This window comes from Eublepharis macularius, chromosome 3, assembly GCF_028583425.1.
Source record: "Eublepharis macularius isolate TG4126 chromosome 3, MPM_Emac_v1.0, whole genome shotgun sequence".
In the NCBI taxonomy this organism is placed as follows: domain Eukaryota; kingdom Metazoa; phylum Chordata; class Lepidosauria; order Squamata; family Eublepharidae; genus Eublepharis; species Eublepharis macularius.
In genome coordinates this window covers 163501533-163519330 of record NC_072792.1, presented here as the reverse complement: position 1 = coordinate 163519330, position 17798 = coordinate 163501533, and the positions used below count along the sequence as shown (strand labels likewise).

The 17798-nt window shown below is 43.5% G+C and overlaps 1 protein-coding gene across 1 annotated transcript; it reads right to left on the bottom strand.

The window, feature by feature from the left end:
- Positions 1–4727: 4727 nt before the first annotated feature.
- Positions 4728–15099, bottom strand: LOC129326632 (matrix metalloproteinase-27-like). The gene is made up of 11 exons (XM_054974897.1): positions 15042–15099; positions 13730–13965; positions 13204–13352; positions 12985–13113; positions 12425–12454; positions 12103–12264; positions 11106–11226; positions 9149–9279; positions 8229–8388; positions 7139–7242; positions 4728–5628 (listed from the first exon to the last, which is right to left on the bottom strand). The coding sequence occupies exons 2-11, from the start codon at positions 13924–13926 to the stop codon at positions 5528–5530; spliced, it is 1284 nt and encodes a 427-aa protein (XP_054830872.1). The 5' UTR covers positions 13927–13965; positions 15042–15099; the 3' UTR covers positions 4728–5527.
- Positions 15100–17798: the final 2699 nt, after the last annotated feature.

Sequence of the window (17798 nt, the reverse complement as noted above, 5' to 3'; positions counted from 1 at the left end):
TCATCAGATCTCAGAAGCAAAGCAGGGTCAAGTTGTGGTTAGCACTAGGATGGGAGACCACCAAGGAAATTATGCACTACTATGCAGAGGCCAGAAATGGCAAACCACCTTGGTTCGTCTCTTTCCTTGAAAACCGTATGAAGTCGCCATGAGCCAGCTGTGATGTGATGGCACCCACACATTTCCATCTGACTTTGTCCCTGACAGGTTGGCTGAATACATATTTGATGCATTTTTTCACTTAACTGCACTCACCCTGAGACACACAAAACTTTATGCATAGAGATCATCTTTCAGTTTTATGTATTTATTTTACAGAATTTATACCCTGCATTTCTGCCCACACAAGGGCAACCAAGGTGGCTGACAAATTAAAAACATACATAGTAATATCAAATAACAACATCAGATCTCAAAAACCATTAAAACCAACCAACACATAATTAAAGCAATTAAAACCTAAAATACACATAGAAAGAACGTAAGAGCAACAATTAAAACATTGAGCAAGAAGCAGGGATCGCTCAGGGAATACCAACAATTTTTTTTCACCCATTGGTGGATGATGGCAACAGAAGGGGGCAGGTGAATCTCCCTGGGGAGAGGGTTCCAGAGTTTTTGTACAACTACTGAGAAGGGCCTCTCATGAGTTACCACCCACCTAATCTCAGAAAGCAGGGGCACTCAAAGCAAGACCTTCAAAGATGATTGTAGCAGACAGGTAGGTTCATTAGGGAGTAGGTGGTACCTTGAATTATGCCAGAAATAGCTTAGGGCAAAGATAACTTCACTCCCTGTGCTACTAAAAGGGGCATCAGCATGCCTCAGTCATGCTCTAGCATTTGGGCAAAACTCTATGGTTAAACCACAGAATTTTGCCCAAATGTTAAAGTGATCCTGGTGATGTGCTGATGTCAGGTCTGGTCACATGGAGAGTGACATCAGCATATCCTTGGTGATGTCATTATGTCACCAGTGAGGCCCCTCCATCCAGTGAGTGTCCTGCAAATTGCCAGCTATGTGCTGGCAACCTTATACTGTTACCAGAACTGCTATTTTATGGGGAAATTAGCGCACAGACTGGGTTTAATTAGTGTGGATCTTAACCAACTATACCAGAGTCTGTCTTCCAGATTGCTCGTGCAATAAAGAGGCAATGGCTAATAAGTATAAAACGTGTTTCACTAAGAATGCTGAGTATGCCTACAATAGCACATTCACGCAGAGTACATACAAGAACTAGGAAATAAAGACTAGGAACAATAGAGCCGTTTGCGTTAGCAGGGAAACCACTTGAGATCGAAGAAGCGGGGTGATACATACCTGGTCATGGCGAGAGGCAAAGACGTAGCAGCGAAGTGGGGCGATATCTAATGCCTGCACTAGACACGCAGAGTGACGGCTGGGGTTCAAGATAGGAATGGCTCGCCCGGTCGGGGTTGGGAGAGAAATGACGTGCTCCTCGTGGCAGGCAGAGCCTGCTTAAGTACCCAAAAATGTACCCTGAGGCAAGGGCCTTCCATGTGGTTCTCAGGGGGGAAACAAAAGCTTGATGGTTCTACAACTACAGCTAATGGGCCACTTTAGGGTCTGAATGTATGAGTGTGACACCTTAAGAAGAGGGGACAAAGGAGGGGAAGGGAGCGCTGGGCGGGTTGATTGAATCTGCCAGGAAGCTGGAGTTGTCCTGATGGCATCAGCTCTGGAATGTGGTGGTTGTATTGACATGCGTCCATTAGGTGTTCTGGGCAGCCGGCACATAGCTTCCATCTCAGGGCGGCTTCCAGAGATATGCACAGCAGGGTGAGGCTGGGCTCCGTGAACGTGACAGGAGCCTGGTTTTGCAATGGCAGTTTCGGATCGAACTGTCTTTGCTGCCTGGGAACATGGCTTCTCTCCTGGCACTCTTCACGGGCTGGCTAGCAGGCTGCCCAGTGGTGAGGGCAGGCCCAGTGACTGTCCTGCAAGGGGCTCCCCATGGGAACTGACCAGGGGGTGCCTGGCCAGGCTCGTGGAGGGTCCCTCCGGCTGGCACTGTGCTGCTAGTGGCATGGCTCTGGGCCCAGGTGAGGTAGGTGTCCAAGGGGGCAGGAAACAGGCATAGGTAACACAGTCCATAACAGCAGAGAGGCAGGAAGCAGGCATGGGCACTGCTGCCCCTAACAGAGTCTTTTGGCAAAGTCCCAAACAGCAAGGCAGGAAACTGGCACAGTTCAGAGTGGGTGCCAGAACAGGAAAAAAAGGGGGAGGGAGGTCCCTGGCAACAACACCACGGTGCCCTGGTAGTTTCTACTTAGGAAGTGTTGCAGCTGGCTAATCAGATGAAGCTGGCAAAGGCACTCTTGGCCATAGCTGCCATCTGCTTATCCAGCGGTAGTCCCAAGTCCAAGAACATTCCCAGACTACAGACCTGTTTCTTTTAGACAGAGGATGTGTTTGGCTAATCAAACACAGTGCTTGGGTTGGAGCTGGAACAGTCTTTCCAAATGCCTCCTCCCACTTGAAAGCCTTATAGGTGAAAATGTCTAGGATTGAGCCTGGGACCTTCTAGATGCAAAGCACTGTGCTCCAGCCCCTCCTTGAGCCGCATCAGCTGAGAAACCTCTACATGTCTGCCATGGAACCTGCAGAGTAGTCTGTCCACTACACTGTTGCGGCCCAAAGGTCTTAGGGAGAGAAGAGTATTTCTCAGTACCTGCTCTTCCTACCTGGCAATGGCAGGGATTGAACTTGGGGCCTTCTGTATGCAAAGGAAATGCTCCACCCTGATTCATGCCCCCCCAAGCCATGTTAAGCAATATATAGCTGCTTGTCCCCATTTTTAGACTGTAATCTGATTTGAGCATCCTGCTTGAATAGAAAGGTGAAGTTGCTGTAGCATAGTGGTTAAGTGGCTGGGATGCGAATCAGCACTCTGCTAGTTCAAATCCCAACACTGCCATGAGCTCAGCAGGCAGCCTTGGGTCAACCTCTCCTCCCAGCCCTAGCACCCCAGCTTTACTGTGGGGATAATAATGACACCGACTTTGTTTACTTCTCTGAGTGGGGCACAAATCTGTCTAGAAGACTGGTATATAAGTGCAGTTATTATTATCTGAATACATACAAAATGTGAAAACAGGAAAACTGGTGCAAACCCTTTAGACAGCTATGAGTACGTGTGAGTGGGTTCCCACAAACATGTATATCGTACTCCAATCACTTATTTTGGCTGCGATGGTTCCAAACTATGCCTTCACTGTTCCTCTTCCTTTTCCTTTGGTCTCCTCTTCCTCTCTAATGCAACTTCTCTGATATCTTTTTCATTCTTCCCCTTTCTTAATGCCCCCTCCCCCCAGAATGTTTCTTATTATACAATTCTTGTAATCTGTGTTGGATGTGTAACACACAAGGAATTGCTTCATAAATTGTTCTGCATTGAAATCAGAGTTGCTTTAGTGCCCCACCTTAAAAGCTCTCAAGAACAGTTATTATCACAGGAAGAAGGTTGTATTGCAAATATTCTTTCAAGAGCATTCATTTAACATATATTCCAAAGAAGATGCAGAAGAGGTATGCTGCTGTTACCCTCCTGCGTTGGCATTTTGTCCAGCTTATTGAGACCCGGATCGACAGAATTTTGTGTACCTCGTCTCTCACTGCCCTTAGCCACATGGCTGAAGCTCTTAGCTCCAGTTTTACTTTTGTGTATACAAGCTGGGGCTCTGCAAGGAATAAGTGAAGGGGGCAATCTGAAGACCTCAACCCACCTCCTAAGATTTCTTCCCTCTTCTTTTTTCTTTATCTGCTACTCAACATCCCACCCCTTATGGAGCATTTTTCATTTTCATCAGTGTCTTAATTTTTTTAGTATGTTTATATGCCACTTTTCTCCTGTGACACAGGATTCAAAGAGGCTTATAAACATTAAACGTCTAGAAAAACAGTCAGCATCAGTGCATGGTGAGGCAGGGCAGCTGCTGGGGCCTGGGGCTTCTGCTGGGGCCCACAGCTGCTGGCTCCCTACTCACGCATCTCCTCTGATGCCTGCATGCACCCCCTTCCCCTGCCTCTTTGTGCATGCTTTGTCACCTCTGCTCCCAGCAGCATATGCTGCCTAGTGCAGCTGAACAAGGGCATGTGGGTGGTGCACAAAGCATCAATGTTCCTGGTGGCCATGGCACTGGCACTCCTAGCTGCATCCACCACCCAGCACCATTGTGGAAAGGGTGTGCAGGCTATGTGGGCAGCTGTGACTGCAGGTGGTAGGAGAGTTCGCAAGTGGGCAAAGGAAAGATGCACAGGCAGGTGGGGGCAGGTGGGTGGGAGGGCACAAAGGGGAGTCCAGTAGGGCACACTGAGGGGCAAGCACTCCCTGTCCAGGGTCCCCCAGAACCTGGATCTTGCCTGTTTGATAATTGACAGTTTTGTTTTTGACCATTCCCGGGAGTGCCCTGAGCACACACAGCCCCCACCATGTCTACAGGTGGCATTTTTTTTGTGACTTTCACAAAAATAGCTAGTTTGCTATTAGTGGATCCAACCAGCTTTTTTGCTGTTGAAAAAAAGAGGAAGGGTCTCCTTTGGTCACTCAAAAAGATAATAAGAAGAGGAACTGAGCAACACCAAGTGAAACATTCGGTTGGATCCATGCCAGCGATATTCTGAATATTAAAAGTAATTTCAGTCTGACAAGGGGAGAAATGTATGAATATATAATCAAATATTTAATTGCTAAAATAGTTTGTAGATATGGAAACATTGATAAAATTAGGGATAAGTAGAAATGATTGCTTTATTAATCAGTTACATAAAGAGATAAGATGAAATAGTGCAGCAATAATGGAATGAGGAGTTTTTCCTTTTTGATTATTAATTTTTGTACTATTAAGTATGGGGAAGGAGGTGGGAGGTGCTAAGTATGCGTAGTATATAGTAATGGGACTTAATAGTTGCAATTTTATTGCTATGTGGATAAATATTGGAAATGATTAGGTTTTTGTGCACTCTGTATTCTAAGAACTCTTGTAGCGATAAGTTGAATTTTTTTTGTCTTTATTAACTTTTCCCTCCCCCCTTCTTTCTTTGTGTATCCCTGTTTAAGTTTTAGAAATCTGAATAAGATTGTATACTGATACATTGCTAAATATTGAATACAAGGCTATGAAAAGATGGAAATGGTCAAATATTAATGATGAGGTAGATTGCATGACGTATTTAGTTTGTGAAGGTAAATGTGAAAATACACAGTAGCTGGAATGGTATATGTATTCTTCACTTTAACATTGATTAACTCTGATTAAGATATGCTTTGTATACTCTGTATTTTAATAACTCTTGTAGTGCAAAATCTTACTGTTCCTTTGACTCTGTATCTCCCCCTCTTCATTCTGTACCTCTCTTATTCTGAAAATAATAATAATAATAAAAAAGTAATTTCAGCTATTCCTATTTTTAAAGCATTTTGTTTTGCAGCTAGGGTACATTAAATAGGTCCTTTAAAATGCACCCTCGGAATACTTTTCTTTCCATATTAAATACCGAGTTGCTAACAATTAAGCCAGCTGTTGCTCTTCGTTACACGAGTCACCCGTTTATCATTTAGGTCAAACTCCCACTGCTTTGACCCATGGAAAAAATAGAAGAATCCTAGAAATAAAGGAAAAGAGATTATTATGGTATATAATGGAGGATCATTGTCAAAGTGTCATCCTACCATGTGTCATCTTACCAAGTACACTTTTGGGAATCCCTTCGATCAACAATTTATTCAGGCAAGATCTAGCCTCCTGTGCTGGCAAGGGAGGAAGTGAAGAAGATCCCGCTGCCTAGCAGCAAGAACATCTAGCTGAGTTTGTTTCTCCTCTGCTTCAGGTATTTAAGGCCCAGCCATGCCCAGAGACAGGAACTGAAGGGCTAGAACCAAAGTGCTCTTGTCCTTTGGCTGTTGTCGGGGCTTTTTTTCAGGATAAAGAGGTGGTGGAACTCAGTGGGTTGCCCTCGGAGAAAATGGTCACATGGCTGGTGGCCCTGCCCCCTGATCTCCAGACAGAGGGGAGTTTAGATTGCCCTTCACGCCACTCAGCAGTGTGGAGGGCAATCTCAACTTCCCTCTGTCTGGAGATCAAGGGGCGGGGCCACCGGCCATGTGACCATTTTCAAGAGGTTCCGGAACTCCGTTCCAGTGCGTTCCTGCTGAAAAAAAGCCCTGGCTGTTATCCTGAGGGTTGTACTCTAGTGTGGAGAGGAAGATCTGCCCACAGAAAGAGAGAGTGCAGGAGACCTGCTCTGCTTTTTGAAGCCATTTAGCCTCTTCTCCTGTTTGTCTTTTTTATTGTACTTTTCTTGGACTATATATATTTATGAGCTGTTTTGGCTCTTCATGGTGAGAAAAGCAGGATATAAATAAATGCACATGCACACAAAGGGGTTACTACAGGACTTAAGAAGACTAAGGCTGATTCCGCACACATTGGATAATGCACTTTCAATGAACTTTATCAATCGTTTGAGGTGGATTTTTTGTTCCACACACGAAAAAATCCATTCCAAATGATCTATAAAGAGGATTGGAAGTGCATTATCCAACGTGTGCAGAATCACTCTAAGTAGATCTACTCAGATGCAAGTCTTGTCCCACTCCCACCCTGTCTCTTTTCCCCCTCTATGTGTAATGTGAAAGATGAAAGATCTGTGCACAGCTTCCACATCTCTGTCCAACCATTTGTCTATACTTTGAAACTTACATGGCTTGAAAGATCAGTGATAATAGACAGGGGAGGTGTGAACATTTCCCATCATTATATAATCATGCAAATGACTGCTTTTAGCAGAGTTGTAAAAATCTAAAGCTATCTCTAGATGGTTGCAACAAAGAAGAATATCAATGCATTTACAATTCCATTTTTTTCCTTCTTCCTTGAATAGTCATGTTTGTACCCACCATGTGAAGGAGTCCAGTCTTAATGGATTTTGATTCCACCGGGTTAAAGCCTATCACACATTGGGGTTTTTCAGAGGATATGGATCTTACCAAACAATATCTTAGATGTTGTGACCCAGTGAGTACGTGTGTGTGTGTGTGTGTGTGGATCATGTGATTCTGTGCTCCAGGTCTTAACAAGTATAAGGTCATGTAGAAAACTCCATTTGCCCTCACCATTATGCTGAAAAGCAGCATCAACCTTTTGGCCAATTCCAGGAAAATCTGCTCTTGTTTTCCTTGGATACTCCTTGTCCATGGCTCGGCTGTTTTCATCGTACCTGAATGATGTAAAGTGATGAGAGGAATTCATTCCCATCAGACACTGGAGCTGCAGAGACTTTTTAAATTGTGAGTTCAGCCCATAGCCCTAAACACTTCCAATGGAAGATACATCTTGTGATGTTTTGGCACGGAGCATCTTGTCTACCTTGTTCATGTTTTGCATCAATAGGAATAAATGGAGAATTCACAGGAATTTTGGGAATAATTGCCTGCTAGAGAGATACTGTTACCAGTAGGTTGCATTCTGAGATGTAATGCAGGATTCCAAAAATCATCCCTTTCACTAGAATCAGACTTGGTAGTGTGACGCTTGTTTGGGAAACAGAAATACATTAGTTCTAGATTACAGAATGTGTTCTAGAACATTAGTTCTAGAGCACAGAATATACAGATATACATATTGGCACATATCTTTCCTCTCTGCTCAGCAGCCTTTGAAGCCTGCTACTCTTTGTGTCTCCCACCTACTCAGTATGAATGGAAAACTCCTTCCACTGGGTCTTGTTTTACACTACCTCCCTTTGTAGAAACCCCACTCCCCTCTGTTGTACTCTTCACTCATCTGAAGAAGTGAGCTCCGACTCATAAAAGCTTTTGCTGAAACAAATTTTGCAAGTCCTGTGTAATTTTTCTCCATCTTAAGCATCTCTTCACCCAGCAGAAAAGCCACTGAATTTGGAGGAAGTCTTGTTAAGGCTGGGGGAAAGCCTTGAACTTTACTGAGCAGCATGGTAGGATACAGGCCAACATACCTCTCAAAATTTCTCAGAACACAAAAAACCCAATTTCTCAGCAAAAACACATACACAGATGATTACCATGAGGTCCAGCGAATCCCTATTTGTCCCCCCATCCATGCTTATATGGGAACATGTGCAACCATTTCACCATGATGGTTCAGTTACTAATATTCACATATCAACATGTTGTGATGATGACTGCGTTTGTTCTCTTGAGAACTAGCATTTCCCAGAGACCTTACCTCCAGTATTGGTTACCAACAAAGAAATATGTTTTCCCAGTATTCTTATCAAAAGCAGCAGCATCAATTTTCTTAATATTCTGTGGGAAACCCAAATGGTCAATAGTTTTGGGGTAGCCAGGCTCCATCTGCAAACCACTTAGAACCCAGAAGCGATTATCTGTTCAAAGGGGGGAAAGGTTTTGTAAAAAAAGTTTTGAGTTCATCTAACACACAGTGAATAGATTAGATTGCTTTATTGCAGTGAAGTTAGACCTAATCCAGTATAAGGTTTTCATCAACCATAGCAATAGTTTTAAAAAAATTCCCTTCAGTGACCACTTTCCACATAGACTAGTTTGAGGAACCTGCTGCAAAGCCACAATATGTTGCAGAGGAATCTGGGATAATAACTTCTAGGGACCGCACACTCAATCACCTCTATCATCCCCTGGAACCAGGGCTTTTTTTCTGAGAAAAGAGGTGGTGGAACTCAGTGGGTTGCCCTTGGAGAAAATGGTCACATGGCTGGTGGCCCCGCCCACTGATCTCCAGACAGAGGGGAGCTTAGATTGTTCTCTGTGCCACCAGCACGGAGGGCAGTCTAAACTCCCCTCTGTCTGGAGATCAGGGGGCAGGGCCACCGGCCATGTGACCATTTTCAAGAGGTTCCAGAACTCTGTTCCATTGCGTTCCAGCTGAAAAAAAGCCCTGCCTAGAACATACCCAGCTATGCATTAGAGGAATATCTTGATGAGGAACTAATTTTCAGAAAAGTTTCTCCATCATTACTGGTCTTCCCTTTGAAGGACTCGAATAAGTTTCTGAGGAACTCCATGTCACCTAAAACACAGCTAAAAGCCAGTGCGGGCACAGAAGTGACCTCTAAAACCCTCTTTATGTCAAATAATACAAGTAAGGATAATACAAAGATGTCTAACCTTTGAAAAAGAGAACTTGATCATTCATGTTTTCATAAGCTGCTTGGATGTTAGATGGTAGAGAAGGCCAAAAGGTGGAAATTAATTCATGACTAACTTCAGAAAGACTAGGATATACTCTCCAGTAGTATCTGAAATTAGTATATTATTATTTGTGTTACAACTTACTAATAAAATTGTCACTGAAATTATTAGAAAAGAGACAGACACTACAATTGCAGAGCTGGAGCAATTAGAGGCCCCAATCCAATGAGGGCAATGTATGCTGAAACAGGTTTTCATGAATATGTCTTCACCTGAATGCAAAGCGTATCACTGAATCAAATTAACCTGAGAGGCACCAGAAAAGCTGTTGGTGGGCACTATTATGCTCACGGGTGCCATGTTGGGGACCTCTGATGCAGGACATTTTCTGAGCTAAAAAATGGAAGTTTTTCTAGAGTTGTGTTAAGCAGAATTATATCCTTCTAAGGATGAGATTCCTAAGTGGTTAAATGTGTGCCAAGAAGTCCTCCCTCAACCTCGAATCCACTTGTCACCATCTGCTCTTCAACAGCCTGCCGTACAGGGAAAATAAAGTTCCTAATACTAGGCTATCTATCCACAAATTTTGGCATGGCTGTCAACTACTATTTTCTACTAGTTGGCTGTAAAATCCATTCTCACTAGGGTTGCCAGTCCCCCATTTGGGGTGGGGAATGCCCCACTCCTACTCTTCAACCCCTCGTCCCGCTTACCTGGCTGGTGTGGGGGGGGAAACGGGGAAACGCCTCCTGGAGCACCCTCCCAGGTGGTGCAGCATGCTCCCACATGCTGTAGTGGGCTGATTTCAACCCCAAATGGCCCTGATTCAGCCCCAAACAGGCCTGATTCAACCCCAAATGGGCCAAAAATGACTCGCTGTGGAGTGCAAGAGCACTCCGGGGCCTATCGCGATGCTCCAGCAGTGCTCCATAGTGGCCCAATTCAGCTCCAAACCGGCCTGATTCAACCCCAAACCAGCCCAATCCAGCCTCTTTTAGGCTGAAATTAGCCTGCTGCGGAGCACAGGAGCACTCCCAGAGGCAGCACATGGCTTGCGTGATGGTGTCACTTACCGGAAGTGACATCATTGTGTAGCCCAGGAGCATGCAGGCACAAGGACAACACTCAGGTGAGTAATAGGTCTCCCACTTCCCACCTGGAAGGTAAGGGGACCTGGCAATCCTAATTCTCACCATAATATTCCCTTCTGACAAAGGGAGCTCTGACTCTCAAAACCTCATTCCCTGGAAATCTAGTTGGTCTTTGAATTGCTACTGGACTTGAATCTTGCTCTCATAATATCGCTTGTAACAGTAAGATAATTCTCAGGCTAATTGTACTTCATTCTTTGTTAATTAACGGAAAAACAGTTCTTTAAACTTAATTTGTATTTGGTAAAGAACAGAACTAGTGACTTTTCTGTTACTGAAAAAGAGAAAAAAAGATGGAGAGTGTCCCCTTTGATCACCCAAAAGGCTATGCTGGGGATTATGGGCCTTGCATGGGCAAAAGTCACATGGGATGGAGGCTGTAGTAAGGTGAGATTGTGCAAAAGAGCTGGCTGGAACCAATCCATAGTATCATCTGGCTCTGGGGGATTTTCTCGCCAGGATGAAAAACTCCCTTGTTACTGACTAGTGTATAAGCAAGTGCTTTTCTAGAAAACTGTGATCATAAAACAGAGAACAGGAATTACTGTGATTACAGGCAGTGAAGAAAATGTAAACCTCCCCTTTTCACAGATATTATTTATTTAAATATTTATATATTACTTTCCGTTGTGGCTCAAGGCAGCTTACAACCTAACTTTAAAACATAGTACAATAAAACCCCAACTAAAAGCCCCTCTACAAACATTCCTTCAGTTGTAGCAAATAAACATTTTAATGTATTAAAATAATAAAGAAATAATAAACCAATCATTTGTGTTTACCTGCCCTTTAGGAACATGACTTCCCTTCTCAGTGTGGTGACAGCATCAAATGATATCTTTGGGTCACAGGCCTTAGGCAATGTTGGTTTAGCTGGCTTCTTTGGTGGGGTAAGTGAAGGTCCTAAAACAAGTTGGGAGGAGGTACATTTCATATTGAATGTGTTCAACAATCAAATTAACCCTATTCGATATCAGATGTGAGCTGATTGCTGGGTCTGTTTGCTTTGGCACTGAATGACTCAAATGTCCATGGAACAGGTTTGCACTGATTTATTTCTACAAAGTTCACATGGGTGAAACCACTGCCTAACAGACTGGCAGCCATTAAGTTCACCAAGGATTGTTTAATATGTACACCGGATGGTAGGATTCCTCTTTTAAAATTCAGCATTTATTTAGGACTGATTTATATGATTTGTTACCAATTTACTTGTCTATTTAAACAGCTACTTGCTGAATAAAGCAGAGGTTCAGGAAGCAGCAGAGTAGTAGAAATCAATTTGACTGTGTGAAAATGTGCGTGCATGAGAAGCTGGTTGTGCTATATCGCACTGTTAGGAAGAAATACAGGGCCAAACTACAAGTGATGCCTGACACAGGTTGGACACTTGTCAGCTTCCCTCAAGTTTTGATGGGAAATGTAGGTGTCCTGGTCTTGCAGCTTGGCTCTCCGACAGCTGTCCAATGCACTTTTCATCTGTCACTTGTTCAACATTCCACCAAGCTGCCTACATTTCCCATCAAAACTTGAGGGAAGCTGACAAGTGTCCAACCTGTGTCAGGCGTCACTTGTAGTTTGGCCCACAGTGTATTAACCTGCTGAACAGCCACACATGTTGATGAACAAATAAATAATCTGTTAAAAATGGTTCCCTGTTCACCAGTGGCCAAACTGGTGAAAGTTTGGGTATCCCTAAAGATAAGCGAAGTAACAGGAAGATTTTAACCTTGATTATTACTTGGTTACCATTCCTTTTAAGAGCTTATTTCTCCTTACCGTAGATGGCTTGAATCCCATCAATATCATCTTGGGTGAGAGGAAAATCAAGAGAGATAGTGGGCTTATAATATGGGAACATCAGTGCTAGTGGGTCACTAGAATGTGCAAGTCCAAGCGCATGGCCAATCTCATGTGCAGCGACAAGGAACAAGTTGAATCCTGAAAAAAATTATACATAAATATAAATATTAAGTAGAAATTAGATAGATAGCCTGTTTCTAATTAAATCCCTGAAGGAAATTCTACTGAATTCCATTGGGATTACTTTTGAGTTAAGTATCGACAAATAAATGACTTACCAACGACATTATTTACTTACTTATTAGATGTGGTGCATCATTCGCTTCCACTGGGGGGGGAAAAACACATCCAAGTTAAATTGCAAAATGTCAGTATATTCAAAAGATTATAAATGGCAATTATTTTATTTATATTGTAAAGCAAGATTATGGAGGTGAGTTGACTGATGGAGAACGCTTCATGATCACAAAGGCAAAAGAGCCAGATTAAGTGGGTAAGGGCTGGACTAAAAATTTTAAGTTGTATTGTGTGGAAAAGTGTCATGAATGATTACTACATGTTAATCTTTGCACAGTGTGGTGTAGTGGTTAACAGTGGCAGGACTGTAATCTGGAGAACTAGGTTTGATTCCCCACTCCTCCACTTGCCCCACCCACCTCCCAGGGTGATTGTCATAAGGATAATAATAATACACTGTAAATCACTCTGAGTGGATTTTAAGTTGTCCTGAAGGGCAGTATATAAATCGAATGTTGTTGTTGTTGTTGTTACTTGTGTGATCAAACATGCTATCTTTTAAAAAATGAAGCCCACATTGAAGTATCATTTCCACAAAGAATATTCCCTCCCCCAACTTACTGACTGAGTCATCAATCCAGTTGTCATCCTCATTGAAGTGGACGTTTCCACGGAAGGGATTGCCTGGTGGGAAAGCATGTGCAATAGCTTTCAGGGGCCCATTAAAGGGCCGAGGACAGCGGCCATGTACTGAGGAAAAGAAAAACCATTCTTGTATGCAGTGTTATAACACACCAGGATGTTAATTAATCTCATTGTGGTGTAGCATTAATATACTACCTCCAGTTGCAAACGCAATCTTTATGTCTGCTGTCCCTTCATGAATCCTTGTGAATGTCAGGGGAGTCACTGAACTCCAGACATTAAATGCCCTTTCAATGGCTGTGTCCACATCAGCTGCCTTCATGTCAGGTGTGTAATTCAAGATCCTAGAATGATAAAATGCAGAAAAATCTTTATCACCATCATCATTATCATCAGGCCAAATTTATGTATTTATTTAGAATTTTATTTATTTATTTAGAATTCCTCATTGAAACTTTCATCATAAGCTGGAATATTTAGGTTCCTGTGTTCTGTGCCTGCACCCAGCAATCATAAATACCCAAAGCATCCATTGGCTGGGCTCTTGCTTTGCGCAAATTCATTCTGACCATGACCATTAATTCATCGCGTCATATATAGTTGTGCAGGTGAATAACATGCAGAAAGAAAAGTTTCTGGGAGCTCTTTTAAACCCACCCTGCAAACATTTTGAACAGAACCCTCTGATTCAACACATTTAATTTTGCACCAAATTATTTACCTGTATGTAAGTTTGGTTTTACTCCATCCAGGAAGAGCCAAAACGAAGCTAGCAATATCAGGCACACCGCATCTTGGTTGCTGCATGAGAGCTAATGTGTCAGCATCTGCTTTTCCAGTCACATTTAGCCCCAAAAATTCTTGCATTTGTTGGATTTTGTCCACTAAGGGATCGCTGCTTTTCCTGGCACGTGGCATCAGTTCATTTTCTAGCTCATAAAATTCTTTTAGGTACTCCTAATTTTTTTTTAAAAAGAGAGAGAGATACATGTAATACAGGATTTAGGGGAGTTTTATAATTAAAAGAAAAACTTCCCTAGGTCTTCCATTGGACTCTGTGTTGCCTTAATGCCCTGACAGAAGTGGCAATAAAAGACTCTGTTAAGAGCTTGCACTGTTCACTTATTGCATCCAAATGTGCATTTCTGCTTGTGTGAGACATGGGCTAAGAATCAGCACTCTGCTGGTTTGAATCCTACTACTGCCACGAGTTTCCAGAGTGTTAGTTGTCAGCAGGGCTTTTTTTCTGGGAAAAGAGGTGGTGGAACTCAGTGGGTTGCCCTTGGAGAAAATGGTCACATGGCTGGTGACCCTGCCCCCTGATCTCCAGACAGAGGGGAGTTTAGATTGCCCTCCATGCCACCAGCACAGAGGGAAATCTAAACTCCCCTCTGTCTGGAGATCAGGGGGCGGGGCCACCGGCCATGTGACCATTTTCAAGAGGTTCCGGAACTCCGTCCTACCACGTTCCAGCTGAAAAAAAGCCCTGGTTGTCAGGTTGGCATCATGTCTGTGTTTTTGCCTGGACATGAAATTGAAGTATTGTACAATGTCACATCTGCCTCTTGCTCCACTTCCAAAGTTCCTTGGGGTACCAGGTAATTGGCCACCTCAAGGCCACCTCTGAGCTCATGGCAGCGGTGGGATTTGAATCAGCAGAGCACTGATTCACAACCCAACTGCTTAAACATTATGCTACACAGCTGATACTCAGGATTTTTGCTGCCTTGGGGGCCCAAACTCCCCAGCCAAAAGAGATGCCGGTACAGCAGAAAGAGGTGTTGATACCGAGGATGGAGGTGGTGGCACGGTATACTCCCAGAGAAAAAGTCCTGCCATGTATACATACATTTAAAACCAGTCATTAAACAAAGCTCCTGCTCACCCAGAAGATTCTTTCCCCTTCCAACAAAAGTCCTCAGAAAAATCTATAGGCTTAGGCTTTACCTGTGGAGAATGGCTCTTGGTCTTAAACACATGCAGACACACAATAAAAGGCTTCAACGTTTTTCAACAAGAATCACTTGAGTTACCTGTACAAGCTGCGTATTTTGTTCTTCACTTCTTTTTTCTGACAGTACCGGGAAGGCGTAAGAAAAGCCAGCAGACAGTAGCAAGAAGAGAAGGCTCTTCATCATAAACCCGAGTTTTCTGTTTTTAAGAGAGGGGATGAGCGAGGAAGACTCTCTGTCTTCTTTCTAAATAATGTTGTTTTCAATCTTCCTTATGTTTTATATTTCATGGAACCAGCTGTTGGTTGACTCATAGTTTATCATGCTCTGATAAGCAAAAGCAGACAGACTCACCAGTGGAAGCTGACACAATAGAAGTGAATGCAAACCCTTGATTTTGTAATAGTTTGCAGCCAATAAATAACATTCTTTAAAAAATACTCTTTAGCTGACTTTTTAAAATGGCCTCTAATTTTGCTTCTCTGCTGTAACTTCAGACCACTTTAAAATAAACAGTGAGGGCTTCTGGTATAGACTGAAATAATTTCTTCCTGTTTGGAAGTGTTAACAAGTGAGCTTATCATTCACATCACTGATAAGCAGTGACAGGTCTAAGTTAACACACTCTCTCCAACATTTTACAGATGAAAACACAGACCTGTCTATGATGCAGAGGAGTTAGCCGTGTTAGTCTGTGGTAGCAAAATCAAAAAGAGTCCAGTAGCACCTTTAAGACTAACCAATTTTATTGTAGCATAAGCTTTCGAGAATCAAGTTCTCTTCGTATCAGGCATCTGACGAAGAGAACTTGATTCTCGAAAGCTTATGCTACAATAAAATTGGTTAGTCTTAAAGGTGCTACTGGACTCTTTTTGATTTTGCAGACCTGTCTATGAATGTGAAAGGAGTGTGAACACACGGCCCCAGTGTTAGCAGTCATACCTCTTCTCTTTACTGAAAGGACAGCATGTGAATATGAACTATCATAAGCCTCTTCCACTTGTGCCTTAAGCCAGGCAGGACAGATGCCAACCCACACTGGAGTTGGCCAAGTGCACCTCTGCCACAGCTGGCTGCTCTCATCCCTTTGAGGTGCCTGCATCTCACAGAGCCCAGGTTCTAGCCTGTGAACATGGGCCGTACTTCCCTCCAGGCTTGCCCCTCCCAGGCTTTTCCAGCTCCTGGCCTGAAGCTGTTGCTGGCTGCCTCTTCCCCCTTGTCTCCAGATTCTTCCCTTCAGGCTCTTTCTGCCTCTTGCTCTCGCTCTCCGCATGTTCCACACTTTCTGCCTCTGCCCACCCTGTTGCAGGCTGCACATCTGCCTTTTGAAGTGCGAGCCTCCTGGCCCTGCCCCTTGTGTGGGGCACCAGGTGCCACTGCATCACACCTTCCTCATCCGTCTTCCCAATCAGGCCTATTCAGGGATCTGAAAAGCCCTTGCCATCTAGCAACTGTGGGACATCAAGCACCCTTCTCACCTATATCCTCCCAGATAAGTACAATCAAGCTTTTCCCACTTTACTGTTTCACCTCCAGACAAGCCATCAAACTATTGTTTCAGAAGCAGAAGATGTAATTCTGCCCCAGGATACATTTTGCCTTACACCTGGGCTGCCCACAGCCATATACTGTGTGTGTGTGTCTTTGGATCCGATGCATGCCCTCAGACATGCGTCTGAACCTCCTTCTTCCTGCTGAGTAGTGCTGGTCACTCAAGTGGCTGTCTCTATGGGCATCCCCTTTCTCTCTCCTAGAATGGTAAATATCACCCTACCCTCTTCCACACTGACTTCCCAGTTAGCCTTGTGCGTATGCAGTGTGTGATTTTCTGTGTGCTTGCCTTTTCTGCTCCATTCTGTTGAACAGCCACCTAGTCCATTCTGAGAGTTCTCTAAGGGAACAATCCTGGTATACAATGATGGAGATATCTCGATTACCCCGTCTCACTGCATCTCCTTGAAATCATACCTGAGGACCATATGCAAACTGAATGGTAATTTAAGAGAAACCCCCAAAATTCTGTCCTATAGACTACACAAGAATACAATGCATAGGAAAGCTGCAAAATTAGAACCTTTTAATTACAATTAGTAACTAGAGTCTAATCCTCTGACTAAACTCCCTTTTAAAACCATCCACTGGTGGTGAATCTCACACTTTAATTGTGATGGGAAGTGCTATCAATTCATAGCTGACTTATGGTGACTGCTGCTAGTTTTTTCAAGGAAAGAGACATCAGAAGTAGTTTGCCATTGCCTGCCTCTGCAAAGTGATCCTTGTCTTTCTTGGAAGTCTCCCATCAAATTACCAATCCTGTTTAGCTTCTGAGATTGGACTTGCCTGGGCTATCCAAGTCAGGAATAATTTAATTACTCAGTAAAGAAGTATTTCCTTCTGTCAGTACCTGTACCTGTTCACTGGGTGCCCCCAAGTGCTAGTGTTATAGAACACGAAGAAAACATTCCCTCCACACACCTTCTTCACCCTGTGAATCTCTATATGTAAAGACAAGTGTCCTGAATGACTCATCAATGCCCAGCACAAACTCCTGGACCTAGAAACATGAAATTTGGGGAGAATATTCCTTTCATGATGTAAACACTCAGTAAGAAGGGATTTTAAGAAATTCACCCCCTAAGGGGTAAAAAGGGGTAAAATGTGTTTTCTCAAAGGGATAGAGCTTCCCTGTGTGGCTAGCAGGCTGCTACCTGCTTGTGCCCCCACCCATTGCCAGCTTGACCACTTGTCCCTGATTAGGCCAGCCTTTCAAGGTCATTTGCATATGCAAATGGTGCTCATAACATTCCACACCTCATCCCCCCCCCCTCCCGAGACAGT

Excerpts from the sequence above, each read along its gene's own strand:
- LOC129326632 (XM_054974897.1), bottom strand. The coding sequence starts at position 13,926 with ATGCCACGTGCCAGGAAAAGCAGCGATCCCTTAGTGGACAAAATCCAA. Across the intron at positions 9,280-11,105 it reads GTCATGTTCCTAAAGGGCAG|ATACTACTGGAGAGTATATC; the intron begins GTAAACACAAAT and ends TACTAATTTCAG. Across the intron at positions 7,243-8,228 it reads GTTGGTAACCAATACTGGAG|GTACGATGAAAACAGCCGAG; the intron begins GTAAGGTCTCTG and ends TACATCATTCAG.